The sequence below is a fragment of the Neovison vison genome, chromosome 11 (assembly GCF_020171115.1).
Source record: "Neovison vison isolate M4711 chromosome 11, ASM_NN_V1, whole genome shotgun sequence".
Lineage (NCBI taxonomy): Eukaryota > Metazoa > Chordata > Mammalia > Carnivora > Mustelidae > Neogale > Neogale vison.
Window position 1 is genome coordinate 150,322,318 of NC_058101.1, and position 27,579 is coordinate 150,349,896.

A 27,579-nucleotide genomic window follows, 5' to 3' on the forward strand; every position below is an offset into this window, starting at 1 on the left:
ACAAGCTCTCAGAGATATTTTGATATAAACTAAAAAATTAAGATCTGCCACGTTGGACATTTCATTTGCATCCCAAGTGGTGTGTAAACCTTTCAATGTAGGAATCCTTTTTAATGCTTGGAAGCTAGCTCCATGCTGAGCACATAATTGGAGTTTTCACTTTTCAACGTCAGGCACTGAGGATTAGTGGGACCCAGTATCTTGTTGACAGATTGTAGTTTTCTGCCTGATCTAGATCAGCCATATTCTTTGATATGTGCAATTGAGTGTGTTTTCTCGGTCTTATATACAGTGCTTCAGTAAAATGCTATACCAATGAAGCCTCAAGACAAGTAGCCTGGCCTTTCTTTTAACTAGATTGCTGCCCATAATCCCATCCTATGAAGAAATTCTGGAGCAACCAGTGCCTAAGACACAGAGAATAATAAAACTGGTACCTGCTTTCAAGAAACTTCAAGTCTAAACTATAATATGATCTCCCTGATATAAGGAAGTGGGGGCTTAAGAGGGTAGGAGAAGAATAAATGAAACAAGATGGGATTGGGAGGGAGACAAACTATAAGTGACTCTTAATCTCACAAAACAAACTGAGGGTTGCTGGGGGGAAGGGGGTTGGGAGAAGGGGGGTGGGGTTATGGACATTGGGGAGGGTATGTGCTTTGGTGAGTGCTGTGAAGTGTGTAAACCTGGCGATTCATTTTAACCCCTGGGGTTAAAAATATATGTTTATAAAAAATAAAAAATTTAAAAAAAAAGAAACTTCAAGTCTAATAGATGAGAGAGATAGGTAAACAAATAATTACATAGTAATCAAACCATGTAAAAGGTACCAAATATTGGTGAAGTCAGGGAACTTAATATCTGAGCTGACTTTAAAAGAATGATTAAGAATTAATATTCAGCAAGGCAGGGAAGAGCAACCCAAGTAAGAGAATTGCCTTTGCAAAGGATGGCAAGGTGGATTCATAGGGTTGATCAAGGTATGAATGCTAAGTACAAGTGTTTGGTGAAAGAGAATAGTGGAAATGAAGCTTCCTCCCAGTCTTGGGTTTTCCCATGGAAGGATGGAGATGCTAGTGGGGTAGATTTGTGGGAACATATCCTTAAAGCCATTCTTGTCTCCTTTTACTCAGAGGCAGACAGTTCTAGATGGCATGGCCCCAAGCCTCTCACTTTCTCAAGCACAGTAGCTTCTAAAGTCCCTGGGGCTATAAGTCTGATCTCCACATTCACTGGAGAGCAGTGACTTTCAAGGAGCTTGGATTGCAACTCCCAGAAAGAAATACATCTTATACTGTGACCTAGAACACTCATGTGCAAATGTAAAACTGAAACACAACTTCTCCAAAACACTATCTCCATTGTTGCCTGCAGTCACTTTGATGTTTTGTTTCCTAGTCTATTCCATTAAAAAAGAAATTAATGTTAGGTGCACCCACTAAGTTGATTTCACAGTCTAATGAGCCACAACTGGCACTTTGAGAAATACTCTCCTGGAACTTACATTCTAGTTTGGAAGTGTTGAGAAACAGCAGAGTACAGCCACCAAGGGCTTGGACTCTGGGAGCAAATGGCCAGAATTCAAGTCCCAATTCACCTATATATTGTCTGCATGACCCTGATCAAGTTACTTAACCTTTGTATGCCTCAGTTTCCTAGTCTGCAAAATGGGATAAGAGTACTACTGGGTAGTGTTGTTGTGAGGATGAAGTGATAGATGTAGAGATAGACATAGATATATACCCAGAAAACTGCCAGGCATCTAGTAAGTGCTGCTTAAGTGTTAACTGCCATTATCTTCTTCCTCCTTGGCTCATCCTCATCATCAACAAACCTCCTGTCATCCCCTCCTAAAATGAAGAAGCCAAATGCGGTACCACTGGTGGGGTGGGGTGGGGAGATTTACCAAAAGGTTTATTTATAAAGCTGTCCAAAGCTACAAAGAGCATGGGCCAGGGGGAGGCCCCTTGCTCTTGCAGGCTGTGGCCCTGTTTGCAAGGAAGAAGAGGGAAACTCCTTTCTTAGTCATGGTTTAGTGTTTTGGATAAGGTGGGTCTGAAATGATCCCTCTGCATTCCATTAACAAACATTTTATTTCCTCGCTCACTTTTATGACCACCTAGAATCCCACACTCCCAAAGGAAGAGGAACCTTCTTACTGTGTGTGTTGAGGACGATTGGAATGCCAATCCACAGAAGGCAGGCTGGAATTTCTTTCCTCATCAATTCAGTGAACTCAATCCAATAATGGACAACTCACAAAGGGGGTTTAAAAAAATGAAGAAGAAGAAAAGCAAAAGCAAACTTTTCCATTATGCCAAAGGCTGGCATGTTTAACCCGCCTCACCTAGCACCTCTCAGATGCTCTGATGGTCCAACTAAGGAAAAAAAGGGACATCAGCCACCCTAGGGGTAGAAACCCAAGAATACTCTGTCCAACACTCAAAGGACAAATTCAGAAAATAAAGAACAGGAGACCTGGAGTAAATATTTCATTGGTCATGATGATCAAAAGATGATGGTTAATACACACACACACACTCAGACCTCATCCCACCTGTTCAGGGCGGAAGCAAGACCTCCGGGCCCCCCACCCACTCCCTGGGCTTCTCCTTCCATGCCCTGCAGCCACACCATCACCCAGGACCCCACCCTTCACTTGGTACTTCTACTGCCCCGTTTGTAGCTTCCCTTGACAGGGTGTCTGGATGTTCACTGTGAAGAAAAGCCAAGGACTTGACCTGAGTCTGCGGTGGGCAGGGTTGCAATGTCCATGGGTTCTTCTCTACCTCCTTTCCCAAATTCTCTCCTTCTCTCCCCTCTCCCACCCCATCATTGTTCCCCAGAAACAAATAGGATGGCTTCACTGGTCAATTCTTTACATGTACAAACACCAAAAGCAGAGGAAACACCCCTGGCCACCCCCCTCCCCCCAAACCCCAGTGCTGGGAGAGCAGCCGACGGCGGACGAGGCTGCCTTGGGAACTGCGGAGCTGCTGGAGCTGTCCGGCTGTTCTGGAAACTTCTTTGGCCTCTGGGCTTTACCTGGAGGCCTCTTCCTTCATCTCCTTGTTTTTCCGCACCTCCTCTGCGTGCTTGTCCTGAGAAGGAAGGGAGTGAAAAGGGCAGGTCACACAGGCTTCCCCAGGGATAAAAAGGAAGCCGAGGGGCAAGAGAACCCAAAGTAAGAATTGCAGCTGCAGGAAGTGATGAGGAAGGTCTGCAAAGATGTCCTGAGAAGGGGCAAGACTGGTAGGAGGCAGGAGGCAGGTGAGTGAGCCGACTGGTGTGGCCCCAGGGAGCTCATTGACTGGGGCCAACCTCCCCAGGGGGACCCACCTCACAGAAACCTCAGACTCCACCAACCTCCCCCTCCTTCACCTGGCCCTCCTGGGCTTGCACTGAGTGCATGGGTTGATTTATTGTAAGGAGCAGCTCAGTGTAGCTAAGCCGAAGGAGCAGGTGGAACAGACAGGCCTCATTACAAATGTCCCCTACACACACTTGCAGCGTGACCCTGCTTTCACTTCTGTCCATCCCCTCAGTTGTTTTCTTCAGCCCCATGGTGAAAGATGAGGGCTCTTAAATATAAATTGACTGGGGAACTTTTGGAAATGTCACCCAACTCCAAAAAGTGGACTCTCTCATAAGTGGCGTATGAGAACCGTCTTCGCCGGACAGCATAATGAAACCAAAAGATGGGATCTGACCTCAAAGACCCATCAGCTGTGTGACCTTGACCAACCACTTCATCAGTCAGACCTTGGCTCTCTGGTGTTTAAAGACAGGGCCTAAACCAGAAGATCTTTTTACCTCCAGAATTCTGTGATTTTAGCTTTCCCCTCTAGGGCACATTATGATCTGCCCTACGTCACTGCTCATTGTGCATCTGTCTGGGCCCTCTATTGGATGGTGACTTTCCTGGAGGCAGGGAGCACACCGTTTTCTCCTTTATATTTCCCAGTTCCCCCTATGGTACTTTGCACTCAGCAGGTGCTTGATAAATATCGTCTCTGCCAGACCCTGGCAATCACCCAAATAGCATCATATTCAGATATCAAAAGTCAACCTGGAGTAGGCCTACTGAGGCAGCCCAGGAGCCCAGGATAGACCAAAAACCATGAATCCATCCCTGAGAAGACCCTAGAACTCTCCACTGCCCTGGGGAGAGTGTGGGTAGTGGTGTGTCTAGGATAATGGTTCTAAACCTTGCTATGCATTATCAGCAAGATCTAGGGAATTGGTTAAACTGCTGGGTCCTCAGGAACCATCCCTAGAGAGCCAGTGATGGTAGACCAGTAGGCTCCCAAGGATCTGTAGTTTTAAACTCTATACCCGGTGAATCTGATGTGGATGGTCAGTGACCCATGCAGATACTGACACAGAAAACATTGACTTGGAGCAGGCAGAAGCCACATACCTATCTGTTACCACACCTCCCACCTTCCTCAGTGCCCAAGGGTCACAGTCCCCAAGGAGTGATGCCCACTCAGATTCTGACTCTAACATCTTGCTTCTTTGAGTCTTATTCCACCTCCATAGCTATTACTTCAGGTGGGGGGCATATCTCAAACTCTTCGCCTTGGAATCAACCTCCATTCAGGTAAGGAGGTACTTCTTCACTTGGTACTTGGTGAAGAAGTACCAACTCTAGATTTCTGGGCTTTCTTTGGTCTCTGATTGTCCCCTCTCTGGCAAAAGGCTAATGGGACCCCTGAAACAGGGGTTGAAAGAGTCCCCTGGATTACACAGGGCTGGTCCCCCTGAAACAGGGGTTGAAAGAGTCCCCTGGATTACACAGCCAGAGAATTGGGTTCTAGTCCCAGCTGCACTGCTTAGGGGCTGTGTGACCTGGCCAAGTTATTCGACCTTCTCTGACATAGTTTCCCCATCAATTAAATAAGGATAACGTTGTTCTGCTTACTTCATGGATTTGTTGTTAGGATGGGAGTAGGAAGAAGTAAAACTGTTTTTGCCATTTTTTAAAGTACCATATCGTGGCTCTAGCCTCTAGTATTTCTTCTGGGTTTGTCCTGAGTGCCCACCCCCCACTTTATGGCAATCCCAGATTTTTTTCTTTTTTCTTGCAAGAGTTTTTTCCTAGCCATCCATCAACAACTGGGGAAGACTGAAGTGAGACCCAGATCACTTCCCTCCCATCTGATAATTGGTGGAGGCCTTACTGCCCCTATTAGGGCAGAGTGTGAGAGTGAAAGGGCTGCCACATGCTGGCTAGCTGCAAGGTCTATGCAACATTCAGATCCCCTGTAAAGAAACCAGTCTTTCTAGCAGCTGTTGCCAAGTGCCTGAGACTCTAGGTGGATGGGCAGGAAGGAGTGGGGACCACGCTGCTCACCATGGGACGAGGCCACCGATCGGGTCCCGGGAGTCACCGCGCAGCAGGCGGCTCCTGGAAATAAAACACAGAGCTGGAGCTCTCCCAGGAGCTGCAGGAGAAACTGGGGCAGCCTTGAGACTCAGGAAATGAGGCCAACGTGTTCTCAGCAGAACGGGCTGTTATTCTGCTGACACGTGGGACCAATCCCAGTCTCTCACGTTTCTCTTATGTAGGTGACACCATTAGGTTTATTGACAAAGGGCAGAATATTGGAAAGAACCGTGACTCACTCAGTCCCAATCAAGAGTTTTGGAGAGAATCATGTTTCCTGCTCAATGGTCAACTCAGCTTATCAAGTCCTTGGCTTACAGCCAAGATCCCAAGTCATCATCTTTCATTAAATTGAATCGGTCCATTCAAGGATGAAGCCAGGAATGTACATCGGCTAGTTCGTCCTTACTCTCTTGCATTAGGCAGGCTTTCTCTAGAGATAAGAGGTCTAATCTCCCTAAGACAATGAGAAATTTCAATTGTGTAACTGCGCATAATATCCCCCAAGGAATTCCAGAGCTCAGCTCATGTTTCTTACCTATGACTTCCCAAAACATCCCTTGAAACTCTGTAAAGATCCAGCCTAACAGAAATACCCCCTTTCCTACCTGAGGCTGTTTGCTACCTGAAATAATATGTAGGTCCTTTATACTTGCCTTGGAAGGAAGAGAGTGTTCCAGGAGTCTCCTATCTCACCAAGAACACTTACCTTCTCTTGCAGCCGTTCCAACATGGCAGCAAGGTGGGCCTCCCGGTTCTCCTTATTCGATTCCATCTTCTGAGCCAGTTTCTCCTTAGCCATCTTGATGAAGTTGTTGTTTTCCTCAATGGCTTTTTGGATCACCTCTCGCTCGTGTTCTCGTTTCTCTGCCAGGTGCTTCAGGAGCTCAGCTTCCTGGTACTAAGGCAGCACAAAGGGAGAAAGAGACCCTTGAAAGTGAACATGCCGCGGTGTGTTTTCACCGCCAAAACTTAAGAGCTCTATACCCAGAACACGTACCTCCCTGAGCCTGGTCCCTGGCGCATTGGCAAGAAGCAAGGACACTTTCTAGATTCTCCCACTATTCCCTCAGTTGTTGTTGTTGTTTGTTTTTTGATTTTCCTCATTGCCTTCATTCATTCCCTCCTTCCTTCATTGATTCACCAATATTAGGTGACTATATACCATGTGCCAAGTACTATCCTAGCAACTTGGGAAAGAAAAAAAGTCTCATAGAGGAGATATATATATATTTAACTCTAATCCAGACTAGCATGTGACATATGCCTTAAAAGGTAGAAAGGAAATGCCATTAAATCCAAGTGAAAAGAAGATTATTTTCTGCTTCAAAAATGGAAAGCTTACATAAAGATGGCACCGGAGTTGGGACATAAGAATCACTAGGAAACAGAGGGCACACAAAAGGATGAAAGAATACCACACCATGACCTTCACCTTCCCCCAGTTAAGGAGCCCTTTCCTTGATTGTCTAGTCTTTATAGAAATCTTCAGTGTTTGTCAATGTCTTCCTCCTGTTAGTGTGCACCTCATGGACATATGTCATGCAATGCCTTACCCCTCTAACCAAGCTGTAAGCTCCTAGAGACCAGGGACCTTTACTTCTTTGTTTCCCTCAATGGTTCCTCATTATCTTCCCTGTATATAGGAGGTGCTACTTAAATATTTGTAGGTTGGTGGTGACCTGACCCCAGCTCAGAGCCATCTCTTATCTTGTCCAGCTCCCTCCTGTCATGCTGAGTTGGAAGAAAGAAAAGACGGCACTTACCTTCCTTCGTTCCTCAGCTGCTTCTAGTTTCTTCTGGATCTCTTCCAGTGATGGGTCTCGCCGCCTGGGTAAGGAGGCATTGAACTCGGGAACCCCATCAAAGGAGGGTGGCTTCAGGATGACTTCAAAGGACTGGCCCGAGGTACATTTGTTCAGTTCGATGACTTCCATGTCAGAAATTACACACCAGTTCAGGTCCACTGTATCTGCTGAAAAGAGCAGGAAACGTGCTGCTTACTCTCTGTAGACTAGATTGGCCCTCCAAAAGCATGCACACATGCTATATGGGAGATCTGGGGTCCCCAATGCAAATCAGTGACCAGGGTTCTGGGCTGGCCCAGAACCTGGTACCTAATAGTGGTACTTCAGTGGGCTTCAATGGGGCTCAAGGAATTGGTAGCCACAGCAAGGGCCCAGGCTCCAAGAGTAGGTGCCCCAGGATTTGTGGCTTCTAATAATGGCTGTAGCAAATGCTTTTGCTTTTGACACAAGGCTTCTCCCACACTTGAGCTCTTGCTCAAATTGTCCTCAGTGGTGGCCAACAGTGGTGTATTTGCCCACCACCCACCACCCCACTCCTTGTCCCACTACCAATCTGATGGCTCAGCCTGTTGCCACCTCTCCCCTGCTCCCTCCTACCCTGCTCTCTTCTTTCTCTCCAGTCAGCACTGTCTTTCCGCTGGCTTTGATCTTTCCTCCTACACTGTCTCCCACACCAGCCTAGACAGAAAGAACAATCTCAGGTAACCCAAGCACTCTCATCTCTCATTTCCAGAACAAATCTGTCCCTTCCTTTTAATCCCTGGAAAATTAAAAGGTGTCCTGTTCCCTGCCCCTCTCTGGTCAGAACATGACCATTCAGTGCTCCTTGCCAGTGTCCTGGAACCTGTCACAGGTCCTTGTCAGCATGGTTACCCTCATTGGGTGACTGCAGGTAGAAGCCCTCTCTCCACTTCTGGACTCTCAGAACATTCGCCACCATTCCCAGAGGAGGCCTGTCAACCGTGGAATCTAGTGATTCATACTGCATCTTGTCTTCTATTCTAGGTGCTCTCCAAGAGTAGAATCTCTGTCTGCTTCACTTCTGTATCCTCCACAGCATCCATTTGTTAAATGAAGGAAGAAAAGCTAAGATCAAGATTGCTCTGCAGAGGGTCTGATTCAGATTTTCACCTGCTGTCTAATCCCCCAGTAGCAGCCCCACACCTGCCCTCTCATGGTGTTAAGACCCTCAGAATAAGCTGTGGAGGTTTTACTGGCTCTGGGAAAGAGAATGTGACATAGGAAGGAGAGTTTCATGAAATTGGGACAGGAGTGTGGTACTCATGGATACGAGCCCAGAAACCCTCCACAAGTTATTCTCTCAATGGTGGCCCTCACTTACCTTCATATTTATAGGATGATTTATTCAGGGGATCGGCCAGAAAACAGGAGCAGAACAAGGACACCAGTGGAAGCTCCTTCATCTTCTCTTTGTAGGCTGCAGAAACACCAGTAGGATAACATGGTGACCCAATCCTAGACTCAGAAGTCAGCCTTCTTGTGACTCTGCATACTTGAGCACCCAGGGGTGACCAGGCTCCACAGAGGTATCTAAACCATCCAGACCCACCCCTTGGCTGAGGCTCCAGCCTCCTTTGCACTGAGCAGCCTGGTTTAGGATTTTCTTGTGTGTCCTATGTTCATCATGTCCACTTCTGTCCATCTTATCAGAACCTGAGCCTTCCAGAGCACCCAGATGATCCCATCTTCTCCTCAGTGCATTGTTTGCCTTCTTAGCACTGAATGCAAAATGCCTTCAGGTAAAGACCACAAGCACTAGTGCCTTTGTCCCCACCTGGCATCCTGGACCTAGTTCTCTTTTTCCTCACATTTGCCAGAATAGTTCATTTACTTTTCTCCAAGATACAGGAAATCTACACTCCATATTACTCAAGGTACTCAGCAGTGCATCTCTGAAAGTTAAAGAAGCCACACCATCATCACTCTAGTCTTGCCCCTCACTGAGAGGCAAGGTCAGGATTTGAGTCTTCTCTGACCTTCCCAGTGCAGTGGTCAAAGCCAAACATGCTGGTGTCCATGAGGGCTGAAGGAGTAGCCCCACCACTGCCTAGCCTCTTTGTGTCGGAAGTGGATTTGAAAACCAGGAGGTCACAGGCTAGAGCTGATACGGTGAAGTCCACCCCACGCCTCCCCTGGCCCTGCCATGTGCTCCTGCCTGTACCCCTACCACCCTAGGGCCAATGCCCCTTGTTTTAAGCTCCACTATGTTCAGGCTCTCTCCGTTCTCAGCCAAACCCAATGTAGTGCTTAAGCACTCTCCTCCTCATTTCTCATTTCTCAATGAGAAAAAATTCTCATTTTTCACAAATTGAAAACATAATTAAGTGCAAAATAATATATGTGCATTGTAAAAACTTCTTAAAAACACACACAGATGAGTAAAAGGAGGAAAAGCTCAATGGTGATCCCACCCATCTTCTAGAGATAACGTCCTTAACCCGTAGGTCTACTTCCTGTCAGTCTTTTATCCTTCCTTGTGCCTATGTAAGTACATATATGTGTGTACAGAAATACCCTATGCTGTGGTGCCCCATCACAGAAAGAGTTTTTGTACCTACCAGCGAGGGTCATGTTTTCTGGATGGTGAGGGCTGAGTCTGGCTCAAAGTCACAAAGTAGGTCTGTCACCAACTCAGGATGCCGTCACAAATCTGAGAAAGAGAGTATTCTACCACTGACATGTTATTTGCCTACGGAATTTCTTTATAAAATTGGGGAGGGAATCCCAGAAGGCACCTGGTCTGCTCCCACCACCAGGAACTCTACACACCCACTCTCCCTTTCCCAAACCCAGACCCTCTCTTCAACATCACCATAGTCAAGTTCAGTTTCCATGTACTAATGATAGTTTCATAATTGGCTTTCTAGTCTCAAGTCTCCCTGAGTATCAGACACAGATTTCCCAAAACTGTATGTGTCAAGAGGTGTTCATTTCTCTCTCTGTGAAGCTTAATGGCTGGCCCAAAACAAAGGCTAGGGTGAGAGACAAATCCTAATTCAGAATCACTTGGGAGGTTTTCAAAAAATAACTCTGTGTCCTGAATTTCTCCCTATTCCCACCCTCAGACCTCCCTGCCCAGCCTGTTCTGATATGAGATCAGAAGGAATTGGACAGAGGATGTCAAAATACTACTCCAGATGGCCCGTCACTCACTACCCACCAAGAGCCTCTTGTCTTAAGCACTCCTTGACCCCATTTAACATAACCCTGGACTATGAGAGAAAAAAAACATTGTTATAGAATAATGTCATCATAATGTGGTTGGTGCAGAGTTGGAAATCAGCATGCAGGATCATTGTGGGAGCACAGAGTCGGGGCTTCATACTCAGCACCTGGGAGACCCTGGGGAGCCAGGCAGGGGGTCCTGGTGTTAGCAGTACCTGAACTGAGTCTTAAATGATGATTGGAATTAAGCAGGGAGGGCACTGTGCCAAGGAAGGAACACAAGCAAGGTGGGAGTGGGGCGTGAGAAAGCTCTGTGTCTGTGGTTGATGCTGGACCAGAGAGTGTGAAGGAGGAGGGAGAGATGAAATAGTAGGTGACAGGGCCCCACTGAAGGCTGCTAGCCAGTGAACTGAGGAATAGCCAGTGGTAAACAGTCATCATGGGGACCACTTGATCTTTGGTCACTGTGGTGGTTAATTTTTGCATCAACTTGACTGGACTAAGGGATGCCCAGATAACTGGTGAACATTATTTCTGAATGTGTCTGTGAGGGTGTCTCACGGACAGGTTAACATTTGAGTGGATAGGCTGAGAAAAGATGACTGTCCCCAATGTGGGTGGGCCTCACCCAATCTGTTGAGGGCCTTAAAAGAACAAAAGGTAGAGAAAGAATGAATTCACTCTCTCTGCTTGAGATGGACATCCATCTTCTGCCCTCAGATATGAGAGCTCTGGTTCTCTGGCCTTCAGACATGGACTGGAATTATGCCACCAGCTCTCCTGGGTCTCCAGCTTGCAGGTGACTGGTTGTGGGATTTCTCAGCCTCCCTCACCACATGAGCTAATCCATCATAATAAATCTCTTTCTGTATGCATCCTATTGGTTCTGTTTCTCTGGAGAATGCCAACTAATGCAGTCACCCTCGGTGGTCACCGTGCCAGCAGAGGTTGGTGTGAGCCAACAGCTTCACTGCCTGCAGCTCACAAGGGGAAGGACTCTGAGACTGATGTAGAGCCCCTTTCCTTCCTTAATGAGGCGTTTTCCCTCTGGCAACTGGGGTCTGTACTAGCTATGGATGAGCAGCGGATGAGTGGGGGTGCCACGGGGGGCGGGAGGGGAAGGCAGGGGGCTCAGCTTTAGGACCAGACCAATGCAGAGTCAAACTCAGACTTGATCTCACTTACTAGCTGTCACTCACATGTCCAATTTTCTTTCTCCATCTTAATTCTGCACCACATTGCACAATAGACGTGAGAAAAGCATATTACAGCATCCAGCAAAAAGGAGGTACTTAATGAATGTGAATTTCCCTTTCTCTGCCTTTTCCATCAGGGTAGCCACCACCCACATCCCTGCTTCAGAGTCCCTGCCCTGGTCCTCACCAGCTCGGGAATTAAGGACTGTAATCTCCACTTGCAGATGAGGAACCAAAGGCCCAGAAGGTTTATGCGGCTTACTCAGCGTGAGGTATAAAAGCAGAGATTTCAAGCCTGGTCGACCGGCCTTGAAGTGCGCCTCCCTGAAGCCTTTGTGCTCTTTGCCAGGCCCCACCCCGCTTGCTATGCAGCACAATGGGCCTCTTTCCTCTGAGCCAAGCTGATCCTGACTGTACCAGTGGGTCCCTGAACAGGGCCTGGATGTGACATCCCTGGTCACAAGGCTCCATTCCACACAATTTTGGCTCATAGCCAAGTTGATTAATGAGGTGACTGGCTGGGCCCGCGGGCCCTTGCAGGAGAGGGCATGGCATCAGACTTAACCTAGGTAATGGATCTAAAGCTGGAGGTCCAAGTAAGTGAAGTGAGGCAGAGAAGGATACTCTAAGAAAGAAAGGGGACTAAGCTGGACTTCTTCTGTAGGAGTAGGTACCTGGAATGAGGGACCATGCCCTTCAGCCAGACCTGGGCAGGACAATTAAGGCCCTCTACTCATGAAGCACAGATTACGACTCCTGTCACCTACATGATCCCAATTAATCTTCATGTGAAGAATCAGATTCTGCAGGTGCCTCTATCCCTGCCATCGCTTTGGAACTTGACAGTGTGTGAGCATGTGGACTGGATTTAATGAGAAACAGAGAAGGCCCAGTGGGCTGCATGCAAGGCTCATTGGGACCAACTGGTAGACCAGCAATAAGAAGATGAGGATCCAGCAGACTAGGGAAAGCATTTGCTCTTTATATTCTATTCAGCAGGAAGGCGCTGACATCTTTGGACTAAAGGAGGAGAGAGAACATGGTGATGCTGATGATAATAGCCAAAGGAATAGCTACCACATCACGAACACCTGCTTGGTACCAGAAAATTCACAAGCGTTATTCCAATTTGTTCTCTGAGGTTATTTGTAAGAAGGAACTTGAAGCTCAGCGGAGTGAGTTTAATGATACAAAAGCCTCAAGTGGGAAAGGCAGACCTGGGGTGTTCATTCTAAAGCCATTTCCCAAGCAAAAAGATTCCTCTGACAGCATCAGCCTTGGGAAAAAATAAGGAGAGCAAGTTTGGAAGCCAGGACGAGGCACAAAGTGATGAGGACCCACCTAGAACAAGCCCTCGACTGTTTGCATCCCAACCAGTACTGTTTTCCTGCAAGCCAATCTATACATTCACTCCAGCTCCAGCATCTAAGTCTATGTATAGAAAAGAAAGTATCACACATTTTTATTGATAGATGGAACCATTAACACAATTGGTAGAAGTAGTTGGTTAGCAATAACCCAAACGAGAAGAGACCCAGGCCATAAAAACACGAGATGCAGAATGAGTATGTTTTGATTGGCAGACACGGTGGCTGAGAGAGGAGGTCTGGAAATTAAGGCTGTTGACTGAAGGGGGATCTCGTGTGGCATGGTGGGGGGAAAGATGTCTAAAGCAAAGAGGTCAGAGCCCCCCATTTTCCCCTTGAACATCAGAATATCAGCTGCGGAGTGGAGTAAATTTCTGACCAGAAGTTCTAGCCAGAAGTTCCCAACTAGGTCAGCCTCACTCCCAGGAATAAACGTGGGACTCTTTTATAGTCACTAGACTAGAGGTGTTCCATGCCTTCAGTGGGCAACAGCTGGATAAACTAAACACTGAACAGCACATATCCATCCCACACAACCAACAATTGTCCGTTCCAAAGTGCTAATACACTCCTCCCCAGGGATCAAAGATCCTAAGGTCGCCCTGAGATGGGACCAGGGTCCAAACCTTTGAATTCCAGCACCCTTACCCTTCTTCTTGATCCCTTCCCTCCTCCCACACACCAGGACATGAGGGGAAAACCCATGTGGGGGCCACCTGAGCTGCATGAAAAGATGGGGATTTACAGGACTTTTCACATGACCAGAAATGGCACCCCATGCTCCCAGGTGTTCTGTAATGTGGTTGATGCTCAGGAGCCCATAGAGATGCACACCAAGCTCTCTGATGCTCTAGCATCATGACCATTTACTAGGTGCATGCCTGATCCCCTTGAGGCTCCTCTGACAGCCCACACTCCCCAAGTAAGACTGTGTTTTATTTGTCACTGCAAGGAATGGCCACATAAGGCTTTCAGGATATGCCAAATCCTATGTGGGCTATTTTTGAAGGGTGAAAAGCTAACGCACATGCCAGTGGTTTGACTAGAGTGGTCCCTGGTGAGGGTGTCTGGAGAAAATAGAGGGACTCTGGCATGGAATCAGGACATGGACACAGTGAGCTCTGATCTGGGACGTCTTAACATATTTGGTACAGGGAGGTGGCTTTTTAGGTCTGTGCCAATTACTAGTCCTGTTGAAGTTATGCATGTGCCTGAAATCAGCTGTACATGTGACCTAAATGTCATGGAATCCTATCTCGGCACAGTAACCGTGGTTATTTTGTGCCGATCAAAGGACTTTGACTGAAAACTTTACATCTTATCTGAGATTTAAAAAAGGGATATAAATTATTTTTTCATGAATGTGGTTCTTTCCACGATATTTATTGAATATTTAATTCTGTGCCAAGCACCCAGCTGGGTCCTAAAATGACCACAGGGGTTTTGGGAGATGAAAATGTGAAACAGGTCCCCAGGGTGAGAATTTGGAGTCTGGGAAAGTTTTGCAGATGCCCTGCGGGTCCACGGCAATTCTCCAGCAGTAACATGGACCATGTTATAAAGGGAGAAGGAGCAGCAAGTAGAACACAGGCCAAGACCGGACCAGTGAGACCCACAGAAGGCAACGGGGTAAAGCGCAATAGCGTGTGATTGGCTGGCTTTGGGGAGCTAGCGTTGTCCAATCACCACGCCCACAAGGGTTGCTTCTAAAGGCTTCCGGAAGATGAGATGGTGGGAACCAGTGTCAGAGGCAACTTCCAGACAGTATCTAACAGGCTCAGGAATGCAGCTTCTGTCGTATTTCTAGGAAATAAAGAGGAGTCACCTGTTGGCAAGCACAGAGTCTAGGGAGCCCCTCCTCCTTGTAACAGCTATGTTGGGAGGCCAGCCAAAGAAGGAAAATTAAGTCTAGAAAAATGACAGCCCCAAATAATCTACAGTGATGGCACTTTCTGGGCTGCTCGTATTTTCCATTTAATACATACGGAAGAATCAACATATTGGAAGCAAAATTCCGGGGCACGGACTTCCATGCAGGGTTGCTGGATGGAGGGCAAAGCATTGAGAACCCGGTACCGTGGGAGATGCTGGACTCAGAGTACTTGGGAGCATGGAGTATGGAACAAGCCCTGTAATCAGAGTCCTAGTCACAACAATAGCAATATTTTGGAGTGCTTTGCAGTTTACCAGGCACTTTTAAGTGCATGTATGTGCGTATATACATTTTATATGTAATGTTTTAATTACAAACATATTAATATCCTATTTCAGAAAAGAAATCCCTGTCATCTCGCTGCTTTTTGCTGTTGGCATTTCCTTCTAGTTTTTTTTTTTTCTTCCTAATGTCCATGATTTCTAGATAGTTGTAAATTGGGCATATATATTTTATCATTGCATTCTCTCCAAATCCTATAAAATAGGTCTATTATACCCATTTTCCTGATGACTAATTCAGTCAAGTGACTTGATTTGCCCAAAGTCTTACAAGCAGAAAGCAGAAAATGATATAGATGGGATTTGAACGAATGTCTTCAAGGTTCCATGGTACTTCCTCATATCCAATACCAAGTGTAAATATAAGTAGGGTGGATGACTGCATAGGGCATGTGGATGAAGGGTGCACAAAGCTTTGCCCACCCCAACCACGGGCAGACCGAGGGCTTAAAGTTTTCACCTCTGAGTTCTCTTCAACAACAGGCATTGCCTCAGAAAGTCCTGTTCAAAAGCATATACACGCCCTACCAAGTATAATAAATTAAATCATTTTCACATCAGCAGAGAACAAGCAATAGATCTGTAGGCATTTCCACAGGTCAAGCTCTCTGCCCATAGATGGGAGGAGCCATGGTGATCTCTGGCATCTTCATTTCCCACCCTTTTCAGATGAAGAGACAGAGGACCCAAGAGTGTTGGTGCCTTTTTCAATACTAAGTAGGAGGGGCAGAGCCAGGTTTCCAGTCCACATTTAGCTACAATCAAGAGAGATTCTCATCTTTTACAATATTATTCTTGTTTTCTTTATTCTTTCATTCTTCCCCAGTGCTTTGTAAGTTTTACATCTTGTTTTAATCTCCAAGTTAAAAATCATTTATATCTATGTTTTATTATATTAAGAAGAAAACAGTATCTAATGGTTTTCTTTGTGAAAGATGAGAGCTTTTGCATGCTTTTATTTCCTTTCGCTACAAACCTTCTGATTTTGTCACAGGGATCTGTATTTTCAGTTCTGGATTACTATTATTGATTTCTTTCTTAAATTACTTGTTCAACACATATTTACTGAGAATTGACTATACATATCACATTAGGAAGGTGCTTAGAAGTAATACAATGATAAATTTAATAGACATATTCCTTAGCCTTCACATATTTCACATTCAGCTCTATAAATATGTTGATTATATTAGACAAAGACTCGGGAAACGCAGGTGGCTCAGGTTTAGCATCTGACTCTTGATTTTGGCTCAGGTTGTGATCTCAGGGTTGTGAGAGCCTCCTGAAGATTCTCTCTTTCTCCCTCTTCCTCTTCCCCTCCCCCCAGCTCCCTCACTAATAAAGAAAATAATTAGACAAGAAAAATAATTAGACAAACCATCTAAATTCTAGTATTTTCTTTCTTTCACCATTATCAATACCATATCTGTTTTGTACCCAAGTTCTTTAATTTGATAAAAAGTTTTGGTTAGCTAGACTACTTCTGGGGTAATACATTCTTCAAGCAGGGTTCATGGAATATTTATTGAGTCCTTACTTATCTGTTTGGTGGCAAGTGGTGAAGACAGATACGTCTGTCCCAGGATCAACAGTCAGATAAGTTGTGTTAGTGCTATTAGCTAATGGAATCTATCCACCTGCTTCCTCATTCTCGGTTTCAACCTTGCTTTCTACCTGGGCACTGAACCCCAAACGATCCCCTGGAACTCTACACCCTGCCCCCCCCTCACCCTATAGTCTGCACTCAGCTCCCTTCTCCGCATTCACATTCCCTGATTGGTTCTCTGAACTCCAGGGATGCCTGTTCTCTACCATAAATTAGGCCAATCATCCCAGAGCTCCACCCTTTCCCATGTGTTCTGTCCTCTTGCCTCCAACAACCTACCTCTGAAAGAAGGACCCTAAGGGCATGGACACACGGCAACCATCAGCTTGAATGGATAGAAAAGACCAGAGAGCATAGGAGAGGAAGGGGGACTTGTAGGTGTGTATGGGGAAGCAGGGGTAGTGGACCTTTATCTGTGTATTTTCCTGTCTTCCTAGTGGAACTAAAGATGTAAAAACCTGCAAAATGCTTTTTAAAGTATCAGAAGAGATTTTTTTTTGTCCATACTCTTCCTAAAAAAAAAAAAAGAAAGAAAAAAAATAACCTTTTTCCAGACTGTCACATCTCTAAATATAGCAAATTCTAACTTAGTAAGCAAATTAAATTATACATGAAGAGTGTTTATTAGCCAAGCCAAAAAAAGGGGGGGTGGAAATAGAGTTTGTTTATCTACAGAGCAATATACAAAATGACATTTTGAATAAATTTATAGTTTTCTCCCAAATTTCTATCCCCCTCCCCAAATAAATGGCTCATTTCTACCTACCTATGATTTCAAAATCTCTGGAAATTCTGTACCTCCAAATGATAGTCTCCAGTTAAGTGAGAAATAATATAAAGAGATCAAGGGGGTCTGCAGAACAGATCTTAAGACTTCAGGAAAAATTAAGCCTTTCTTGGATTATGATATTGATTTTGAAAACATCCCATTATTTAAAATCAACAGTACAAAAAGATCTGAATTTTCCCGTTCTTTCTGTATGGTTGGTTTAATGCAGACACTGTCCTTCTCGCTTTACCTTCCTCTTACCTTCCTTCTCTGCCTTCTTTCCTGTCACACCTTACTCTCCAGATCTCAGTTTATCAATCTTTGTTGCTCTACTTGAAGTCGTATCTGTCAGCACACTTATGTCCCATCAGGCAAATGTGGTTTAAATGGCCTAGCTGGATGAGAGAAGGCAGCCAAACTTGGTTGGCCCTGGGATTTCTTTTATTGAGCCAAAGTGAAATCTAAATGTTAAGCAAAAAAAATTGCAAGACACTCCCACCACCCCACTGGCCAATAGTGTGTCTGTTCAACCCTTTGCTCAGGAAGAACAATAATAGACCAGACTTCTCAATTTTTGATATACCCTTTAGAATGGACTATCCCCCTACAGAAACAGTTTTCCACTTAACACAGTACTTGGATGTTGGACACCTATTTGGTACATGGTCACTGGGACGTGTTTGAGCAAGACAGCTCTCCTTGCGAGAAGTCCACAGTCTATGATATGGATCAATCTTGAGGACGCTATACCAAGTGAAAGAAGCCAGTCGTAAAAACACAAAAGCTACAAGATTTCATAAGGTACCTAGAGTAATCAAATTCATAGAGACCGAAAATAGAATGGGGGTTGCCAGGGGCTAGGGCGGGGGGAGAAGGAATGGAGAGTTAGTATTTTACAGGGACAGAGTTTCAGTTTGGAGAGATGAAGAAAGTTCTGGGGCTGGATGGCGGTGATGGTTGCCCAACAATGTGAATATAGTTAACACCACTGGACTGGATACCATAAAATGTTTAATATGGTAAATTTCGTGTCATGTGTATTTTACCAAAATTAAAAAATTTTTTAAAGAATTCATAGTCTGGTAAGAGTTATCCACAGGCTTACAGTCTTAGAAAAGGTCATAAGGGTCACTGAGCTTGTGTTTTTTTCTTACTGGGACCAACAACAAAGAACTGCATTTTGTATCATGACCCAGGATATACCTGTCGTAACGCTGACAGACATACATACCTATAGTCACTGATACAACTACATACACGGAAATGTACACATAACTGAACTATAAACATAAATATGTAAATACGTGCTTATTTATTTTTAACTATAGTAATATTTCTAAAATATGTTTATAAAGATAAACATTATTTATATTTATAAATATTTACATAACTGAAAATACATAATTAAGAAATCGTGATTGAAAAGATTTACTCTATTATATGGAATATGTTTTGACTTTTTTCCACTCTCACTTATCCCATTTTATTTGAAAAAAAAATACCAGTTACAACCCATAAATCAGACTTCACAATACACTATTGGATCTCAGTCTGCAGTTTGAAAAACACTAACCTAGATCCAGCCCCCAACACAAGGCAGAAATCTCTATAGCTACCCCATGGATGGTCAACTAACATCTGCTTGAATCCCCTCGGTGGTGGGGAGCTCACTCTCTACAACGCTCTTGGTGGATCCATCTAGCAATTAAAGATCCTTGTCCAATCCAGATTTATTCCAGGAGTGGCCTGGGTGGACCTGGTGATCCCAGGACAGGAGCCTGCTGACAGGTGCTCCGGCAATGGTGGTAAGTGGATTTTAAGGAGGATGCAAACACATTTCCTAGCAGCAAGGTGGGGGCTTGGGACAAGCTGAGGAGAGAGTGCTGGCTGGCCCTAGAGGACAGGGCAGGGTCTCTGGAGGCTCTAGCTTCATTCAGTGGAGCTGCTAATCAGACCTTGCCCCTCTGCCTCCTCACCTCTCGCTCCAGCACTATGATTATCTCCTCATCTGGTGGATGATCTCATTCCCCCTGGCACCCTGACTCCCTGCCTGTGGGAGAGGTTTCCTCCCCCTAGAGGGGGCCTCAGCCTCAGTAAAGACAGATTCTTCCACATTCCTCTCAACCTGCCACCCACCCGGCAGAACTCCAGTAGTCCACTGCTGGACATCCCTTCCCAATGTGTTCTCTTGGTCTTGAGACACGGATGTATCCCTGCCCAGAGGGTTTGGACCTGGGCTGCCTCAACATTTCTGAACCTCCTCCCAAGGGGTTCAGGAGACCTGTTTTTGTTTGATTTTTTTTGTTCCCCAGGACAATGGGACTGCTCCACACCTAACTGTATCTTCCTGGGAGGAATGAGACAAAGACAGCATGCCACGTGGGGACGGAGCTGGCCACTGGACAGCAAATCCCTGGTCCTGGTCCCCTGGATGAGAAGAGAGAAATGCCTAAACTCCTGGCCAGGGCAGTGGGCTGAGCAAGGAGGGGCTGGCTCAGCCACTAGCGGGGACCAGGGCGTGGCAGTTGTGGGTTCCCGCAGTTTGCTTCCTGACAGCCCGCTGGCCCTGCCCAGGTAGGAGCAGGTTGACCTCAGGGCGGGGCGGGGCAAGAAAGAGGTGGTGATCTCATTGTATCCTTAGAATACAGGAGCAAAAAGTAACCCAGTGCAGATAGAGGAGAAAGAAAAGGATGAAACACACAGGGAAAGGGAGCCAAGAAAAACTGTGGCTGAGAAAGGAAATGTAAAACCCAGAGCAGCTGCTAGCTTGAAGCGGGTCTGAGCATCAGAGCCAGCTCAGGGGAAGACAGACTCAACAAAACCATTCTGCCTGTGCAACAGAACATTTTTATGCAGGAAAAAACTCACCATGGACATCCGACCCAAAAGAAACGCTGGCAATTCCCGCCCGCCCTCTCTCCCCTGAGCTCTGGAATAGAAGGACTGCCTCTAGCCATCCCCTTACCCCTGAGGTAGACCCATTCTTTTCACACATCACCCCATTTCCCCCAGGATTTGACAAAGTTGAATTGATGGAGTGAACCAAAGGCAGCACAATGGTGCCAGATCTCTTGCTTCTCCTCTCTGCCACTGCTAATTTTTTCTTTTGTCTGAAAAGCCTCAAATAATTTGCATTTCATTTCTACTTACCTGCAGTCCCGCTCGAAGCGAGGTGCTCCCTTCCTCACTCTCTCAATTAGTGGTACCCTGGGCTTCTCTCCACATCAGCACCACTGCTCGCTCTCGCCATGACATCACCTCTGAGCTCCGTGATTGGCCGACAGTGGGTTGCTTGGCAATTGGACAGTCTCTGGCGGAGCAGGGATTGCCTGAGTGAGTAACTCTTAGCAGGCCAGGGAGTGGAAGATGATGTCAGACAAATAGCCTGCTTTTCATGCTGCCTACAGAGCCAGAGCTGGGGTGTGGGGGGGAGGGGCAGGGTGAGGGTGGGGATCCAGAAGAGAAGGAGGGAGTGGTACAGGAAGGTGGGGGTGAAGGCCCAGCTTGCATGCTGAGCTGTCCAGCGAGGGAGAGCATCTGGAGGGGGGAATGATGAATGATGTCCAGAATCTTTAGCTCTTTCAGATCTGGGGGTGGGAAAATATGGAATCTAGAGGAGAAATCAGAAAGAACAGATGAACCCTAAAAATAGCTTCTGGAGGGCTCGGTGCCTGTTTCCAGCTCTGTCAGAAGGGCTGGTGGGTTTGAGCGGTGACTCAGAATGCAAGAAAGGGGGCTGCAGACACCCCAGGCCTGGGAGCTCATGAGGGCATGGCACGTGGGCCCCAGGAGAGCAGGGTTTCCCTCTTGCAATCTGGATGTGATATTGGCCACGCCTCTTCTGTGGCAATGTGACTAGCACTGGTGGGTCCTCACAGTCCACCCAACCCTCCCCTCCCCCCGGACCTTCCAGAGGGAAGAAGACCATGACTGACGCTGAGGAGCATCACTACCCGGGTGACTCCTCAAACAGATGTACCCCTGAGGGGAGAGGTGGGGTGGGGTCAATCATGGTGGCTTCCCTAGTTCCCTCAGGAAATGGACAGGGAGCCCCTGATGTCACCTTCTCAGCCTGCTGGTCCACCGGAAGTAGCAGGGCCAGGCATCCTGTGGAACAAGACCCCTTCTCTAGAATGCCTCTCTGTTCAAAGCCTCGCTGAATGTCTTCTCCCATCCCCACACTCCCATGGCCGTGCTCCAGCACCCTGCCTCATCTCACCTCCATTTTGAAGGGGGTGGATTTCTTTTACTGTGGTAAAAGGCACATGACACAAAACTTAACCATTTTAACCATTTCTCTGCATACACATCAATGGCATTAAGCACATCCACGATGTTGAGCAGTCGTCAACACCATCCAGCTCCAGAACTCTCTCATCTTCCTAAATTGAAACTCTGTCCCCATTAAACACTAACTCCCGCCCCCCCCCGGCTCCTGGTGACCTCTAATCTACTTTTTATTCCACTGAATGTGCCTATTCTGGCAAATTCATTACCTCATATATTACCTCATGTAATTGGGCTCATACAGTATTTGTCCTTTTCTTTCTGGCTTGTGTCACTTAGCATCATGTCCTCAAGGCTCATCCACATGGTAGCGGGTGTCAGGATGTCCTCCCCTCAGCCTTCCAGGGGAGGGTCTATTCTACCACAGTCAATGTCACTGACCCTTACCTTCTACCTCCACTGCCCTGCTGAGAACAGACAAAAGTCACCTTTGTTCAGCCCATGCTCTTAAATCGTTTTTGAATTGCAAGAGCACCAAAGAGCATCTGCATATCCCCACGTGTGTGCGTGCAGAAGCCATGCTGTGTACCTACTCTGCAAGCGTCTCATGTCAGGGAGGAAGCAGGTTCTTGGGCCTTGGCACACACCCCAGAGCTAGGAACCACTGGTTGGCCACTCCCTGCCCAGTGCCCTGTGCTCCTCTCCAGGGGCCCCATGTGGACTTCTATCTTCCAGCTCCCACCCCCCTCACCAGGAAAGGAAAGCACCCATTAGTTGCCCAGCTCTGGGCAACCCCACAGGGTGGGGAGAGGGGATGACCAGGATAATGAATGACCCCTGACAGCCTTTGGAGTCCACCAAGCTCACTCTCCCTGGTCCTGTCATGTAACCCCCAGCAAACAGCAAAGGCAACGGGATGAAAACCCTTCTTCTGCAGGAATAACATGCTTATCATGTATGCCACATGCCAAGAAACCAAGACCCTCTGGTCCCGAACTGGCCCAATTCAAAGGCAATCAGGAATGCCTAGGGATATCGAAATGGTTGCCTGAATGTGCAGAGAGAGTAGAGGTCACACTGCCTGCCAGACCAGTATCAGGAATCCAAGTGAACCTGAACCATGGGGACGCTTTGCAGTCAAGGGAGCCTCTCCCCTCTCCCCTGGCTTCTCTTTCCTCCTCCCTCCCAGCGCTGAGAAGTCTGGAACTCCACAATCTGCTGCTCTGGAAAGGGAGTGGGGTGGAGGGAGGAGACAGTGAGTTGCCATGGTGATGGCAACCAATGAGAGATTCTCTGCTCCTAGGGGAGGGGAGCACTCTGTCTGAGTCCCCTTTACTGACTAATAGGAGAGGGGGGCTGGGGCAGAGGATAGGACATCACAACCTGATAGCAGAGACCAAGGTGGGGGAAATGCAGAAAGCTGCCTTATTTCCAGAGTTATTTAGCTACTATTTGAGTACTACACAGTGATAGACTGTGTGTTTGTGTGTGTGTGTCTGTGTGTGTGTTTGTGTGCGCGCGTGCGTGCACGCGCATGTGTGGTGTGTGTATGTATGTAATCAGTAAATCTCACTACAGCCCTGTGAGAAGGGGACTCACCACCCCATTTATACAAGAAACAGAGTCAAGTGGTAACTTGCGCACAGCCTCCCATTAAGGGATGAGACCTAGATTTGAATTGATGGGGCCTGATATCGGGAAGAGGGAGAGTAGGCAAGCCACATAGAGCTCTGCCTGCCCAGTCTAACCAGATGCCAGTGTCCCAGAGCTTCCCCAAGATGGCATAAGACCAGAGTGATGGAACAGAGAAAGAAATACAGTTATTTTACGGAAAAGCATTAAGCATGGAGTCCAAAGGTTAAAGAGTGAGGCATGCAATCACCAAGGTCAAAGTCAGGAGGTTAAGGGGGGCCTTTATTTTAGGAGTGAGATTAAAGTTTGGGAGATCTCTTCTACAGAATGTATTGAATTGAATACTGTCGGGTATTTACTTAAAACAAATACAAACGAGTGTACTATGTAACTTTTAAAAATGTGAGCAATGTTGTTTCCCTTGAATAGTGGCTCCCGTGATTCAAGCACACTCACACCACCAATAGCTTGGATTTATTTCAATCAACCAAACACAAATAAAACTTAGCCAGTTGGAATCTAGGCAATGTTGGATTGCTGAACCTGTTTCTTTATGCTGATAATTAGATTTGCAAACTAAATTATAAGGTCGGTTCATATTTAGAACAACAACATATAGTGATGTTTATGAAAACAACATGTATCAAGGGGGCGGGGTGCCTGGGTGGCTCAGTCATTAATCGTCTGCCTTCAGCTCAGGTCATGATCCCAGGGTCCTGGGATCCAGCCCTGCATCAGGGTCCCTGCTCAGCAAAGCCTGCTTCTCCCTCTCCCACTCCCCCTGCTTGTGTTCCCTCTCTCTTGCTGCCCTCTCCTAGTCAAATAAAAATTTAAAATTATGTATATATATATACATATATATAATACATATAATACATACATATACATATACATATATATATCAAGGGAGCTTGATATATACATATACATATATATATATCAAGGGAGCTACAACCTGTAAGTCACTTAGAACAGTGCCCAATGCAATGTATGTGTTCAATAAATGTCAGCTTTTATTTCAGTTGAATTCAAAAGTAGACTACCCATAGGTCTGCAAGTAAACAGAAGTTGGTCTCGAACTTAACAAAACATGAGCATTTACATGAAAACTGAACACACACACACACACCCATTAGAGAATGGGCACGACAAGCAGTCTCCTCCTGGAGGAAGGCACTGTGGCTGAGACGGCTGCAGGAGACCTGAGCCAAACAGTCACCTTCAGAAAGTGGACAAAGTCCCAGGGGAGACCTCTCCCTCACAGATGGCACATTCCATCTGGAAGTCTCGATTAAATGGAGCAAGACAGGTCAAAATCTCCCAGAGAGACAATGTGATGCCTTAACACCCTGGTTTCACCAGACCCTCAAGAAGAGGGCAGAGATCAAAATGTAAAGAGAGAAGCTGCCCTTACTTGCCGAGGCCACGTTCACAGTCTGAGGGGTTTGGGCACCCACAGTTATCCACAGTGTAAGTGGAGCCTGAGTGAAGTTCCCGCAAGGATAATGCCACAGGTGATACTTTGTATTTGAACAGTGATACTTTGTATTTGAACATCACCGTGAAGGAACTGACAGTTACAAACTGACTGGTTTAGCCAGAGGTGGGGACCATGCCTCTGAATTAAAGAGGAATAATGCCCAAGCAGTAGGAGCAGCTTCGAAGCAGACTTCCTTTGCTACTTTGGATGGAGCTGTTAAGATAACCAACAGGCGTGTAAACCCCATCGAACATGAAAACCTTCCCCAGACTGGACACGCCCTTGCCTGTAGCATCACAGAGCTGGATATGAGACAACGAGACTTCTAGAGGTTAAAGAAAACACAGAAGAAGGAAAACATTCTCCAGAAAAAATCTGAGCAGGACTTGGCACAGTGGAGGGTAGCTGGAGAGGCAAGGGAGCCCACTGATGGGCGGGCTGGAGAGAAGCACAGAACTCTTCTGTTCAGATCGTCTTTCCTGCTCTGCTTCATTCAGAAGTCCTTGCACGAGCAGCTGAACTTGCCGAGGTATGGATGGCTCTTTACTGATTTGGGCTAGGAATTTCACAGGTTGGAAACATTCCCCTGGTGTCCATTTATGGGATTCCCTTCGCAGAATCATAACTCAGCTACCATTTGTCACAGAAGAGATTCGTAGAACCTGCCCAGGGAACTTGTAGAATTTATCCTGTGCAAGTTTTACCCCACTCCATGTACATCTGGGTTTCAAGTGACCTGCTTCCAGGCACATGAGATTGCCCTTGAGAAACAACAGTGGCCTCGGGGCAACACACGTCCACCAACTACCACTGCAGCACCCCTGCCCGCACGCGTGCCCTGGCACCATCCTCTGAGACTCCTGTAGCCATCTTTGTATGACCATGACACTTTTCTCTCTGCAAGCTTTAAAAAACCTTTGTTTACTTTCCCTTGCATAATGGGTCTCTGCCTTGTCTGTCCGGAGGCGGTTCTGCCAACTTAAATGTGACTATGGTACAGACAGTAAAATCATTTAAAAATGACTTCTTCTGGGGGCCTCTGGGTGGCTCAGTCAGTTAAGCCTCAACTTTTAGTTTTGGCTCAGGTCATGAGCTCAGGGTCCTGCAGTGAATCCCCAAGTTGAGACTCTGAGCTCAGGGGGGAGTCTATTTGAGCTTTTCTGCCTCCGCCTCTGCCCCTCCACCCACATGCATGCCAACGCACACATAGGTGCTCTCAAAATAAATAAGCAAATCTTTTTTAAAAAGATGAGTTCTTTTTTTTTTTTTTTTTACTAACTTATTGCTAAGATTAACAATCAATGAGCTTATGCTCAGATCTGCAAAGGGGATTGTCATCCAAAAGAGCTTTCTCTGCAGACATGGAAGAAGGAGGTGTTAGCCTGCCCTCCCCATACTAACCCCCCCATAGGTCAGTGTTTCACAAACAAGCTTAATGAGATGGTTGTTGAAATTTCAGAATAGTAATAAATGCATGATTGCCAAGGGAAAAAAAAGGAAATGGGCAAAAGTTATGAAGAGACATTGTATCAGTGAAAATATACAAACAGTGAATATACACATGCAAAAATGTTCACTGCCAATGATAAGGGAGACACAGTTCGAGAACACAGTGACATTAGAACAAGTAAAATAAAAAATGACACTATCAAATGCTGGTGATGATGAAGAGAAACTGGAACTCTCATGCATAGCTGATGTGAATGCAAAATGGCACAGCCACTCCGGAAAGGATTCTGTTAATTTCTTTAAAAACAAAAACAAAACACACACTCACCATACAACCCAGCAATTTCACTCCCAGGCATTATTTCCGGAGAAGCGAAAACACGTTTACAAAAAAACGGGTAGTACACAAATGTTCATTGCAGTTTTATTTGTAATAATCCCAAACTGTAAACAACCCAAATGTCCCTGGAGAGCTGGCAGGTTAAAGAGAAGTAGTACACCAGCCGTGGAATACTCACCAGCAATAACAATTGATGAACAATTGATACATAATGACTTGGATGCATCCCAAAGAATTATGCTGAGTAAAAGAAAGCCACTCTCAAAAGACTGTATGACTCCACTGGTAGAATATTCTCCCAATGACAAAACTGCAGGGGTGAAGGACAGACCGGTAGCTTCAGGGGAAGAGGAACAGTGGGAGGAGGGATGACTACATAAGGTTGGCAGTGAGTAGATGCTTATGGATGAACTAGCTCTGTATCTTGATCGCAAACCTACACATGTGATAAAATGGCACACATTATAGCAACTTCAAGTTCCTGCTTTGATGTTGTGGTACAGTTATGTAAATTGTAACCATGAGGGCAACAGTGAGGGCTTCGTGGGACTTCTCTGTACCACCCTGGCAACTTCTTCCTGATCTAGAATTATTTTCTCTATCTCTGTCTCCGTCTCTCTCCCATCTCAGAAATGCCGCTTCTTTCTTTGTAGACTACTGTCTCTACTATTCCATGTCTGTGGCTGCCTCCTAGCCATGAAGGACCCCACTGCCTTCTGGTGGAGCTGGTATGCTTTGCAGATACCACCAGATATCTGATCAGGCCATGCTCATCCCGTGCTGACTCCTGCAGGCCCCTGGTTTTCCAGTTGGACCACTCCACGTTCTGCTCCTTAGGGACATGCCTTGTCAGGGGCCCTGTTAGAAGCACCCCTGGGGGGAGAGTGGGGATGACCTGGCTTTGGGGCATGAAAAC

The 27,579-nt window shown here is 46.3% G+C and overlaps 1 protein-coding gene across 3 annotated transcripts; it reads right to left on the reverse strand.

Annotated features, from left to right (window-relative positions):
- Positions 1-2,484: 2,484 nt before the first annotated feature.
- STMN4 (stathmin 4) lies at positions 2,485-20,802 on the reverse strand. 3 transcript variants are annotated; one of them, XM_044224979.1, is made up of 7 exons: positions 20,686-20,802; positions 9,777-9,885; positions 8,540-8,635; positions 7,795-7,875; positions 7,156-7,364; positions 6,099-6,290; positions 2,485-3,101 (listed from the first exon to the last, which is right to left on the reverse strand). In XM_044224979.1, exons 2-7 carry the CDS (start codon positions 9,787-9,789, stop codon positions 3,042-3,044), a joined length of 651 nt encoding a protein of 216 aa, XP_044080914.1. In that variant the 5' UTR covers positions 9,790-9,885; positions 20,686-20,802; the 3' UTR covers positions 2,485-3,041. The 3 variants fall into 3 exon arrangements, with proteins under 3 accessions (XP_044080914.1, XP_044080913.1, XP_044080915.1); XM_044224978.1 differs by having other exon boundaries at positions 9,777-9,868; positions 20,686-20,801; XM_044224980.1 differs by lacking the exon at positions 7,795-7,875 and having other exon boundaries at positions 9,777-9,868; positions 20,686-20,799.
- Positions 20,803-27,579: the final 6,777 nt, after the last annotated feature.

Bases quoted from the DNA above. Each gene is read 5' to 3' on its own strand.
- STMN4 (XM_044224979.1), bottom strand. The intron at 7,876-8,539 runs GTAAGTGAGGGC...CTTTCTGTCTAG, and splicing joins ATCATCCTATAAATATGAAG to GCTGGTGTGGGAGACAGTGT. The intron at 3,102-6,098 runs GTAAGTGTTCTT...CTTCCTTCTCAG, and splicing joins TGGAACGGCTGCAAGAGAAG to GACAAGCACGCAGAGGAGGT.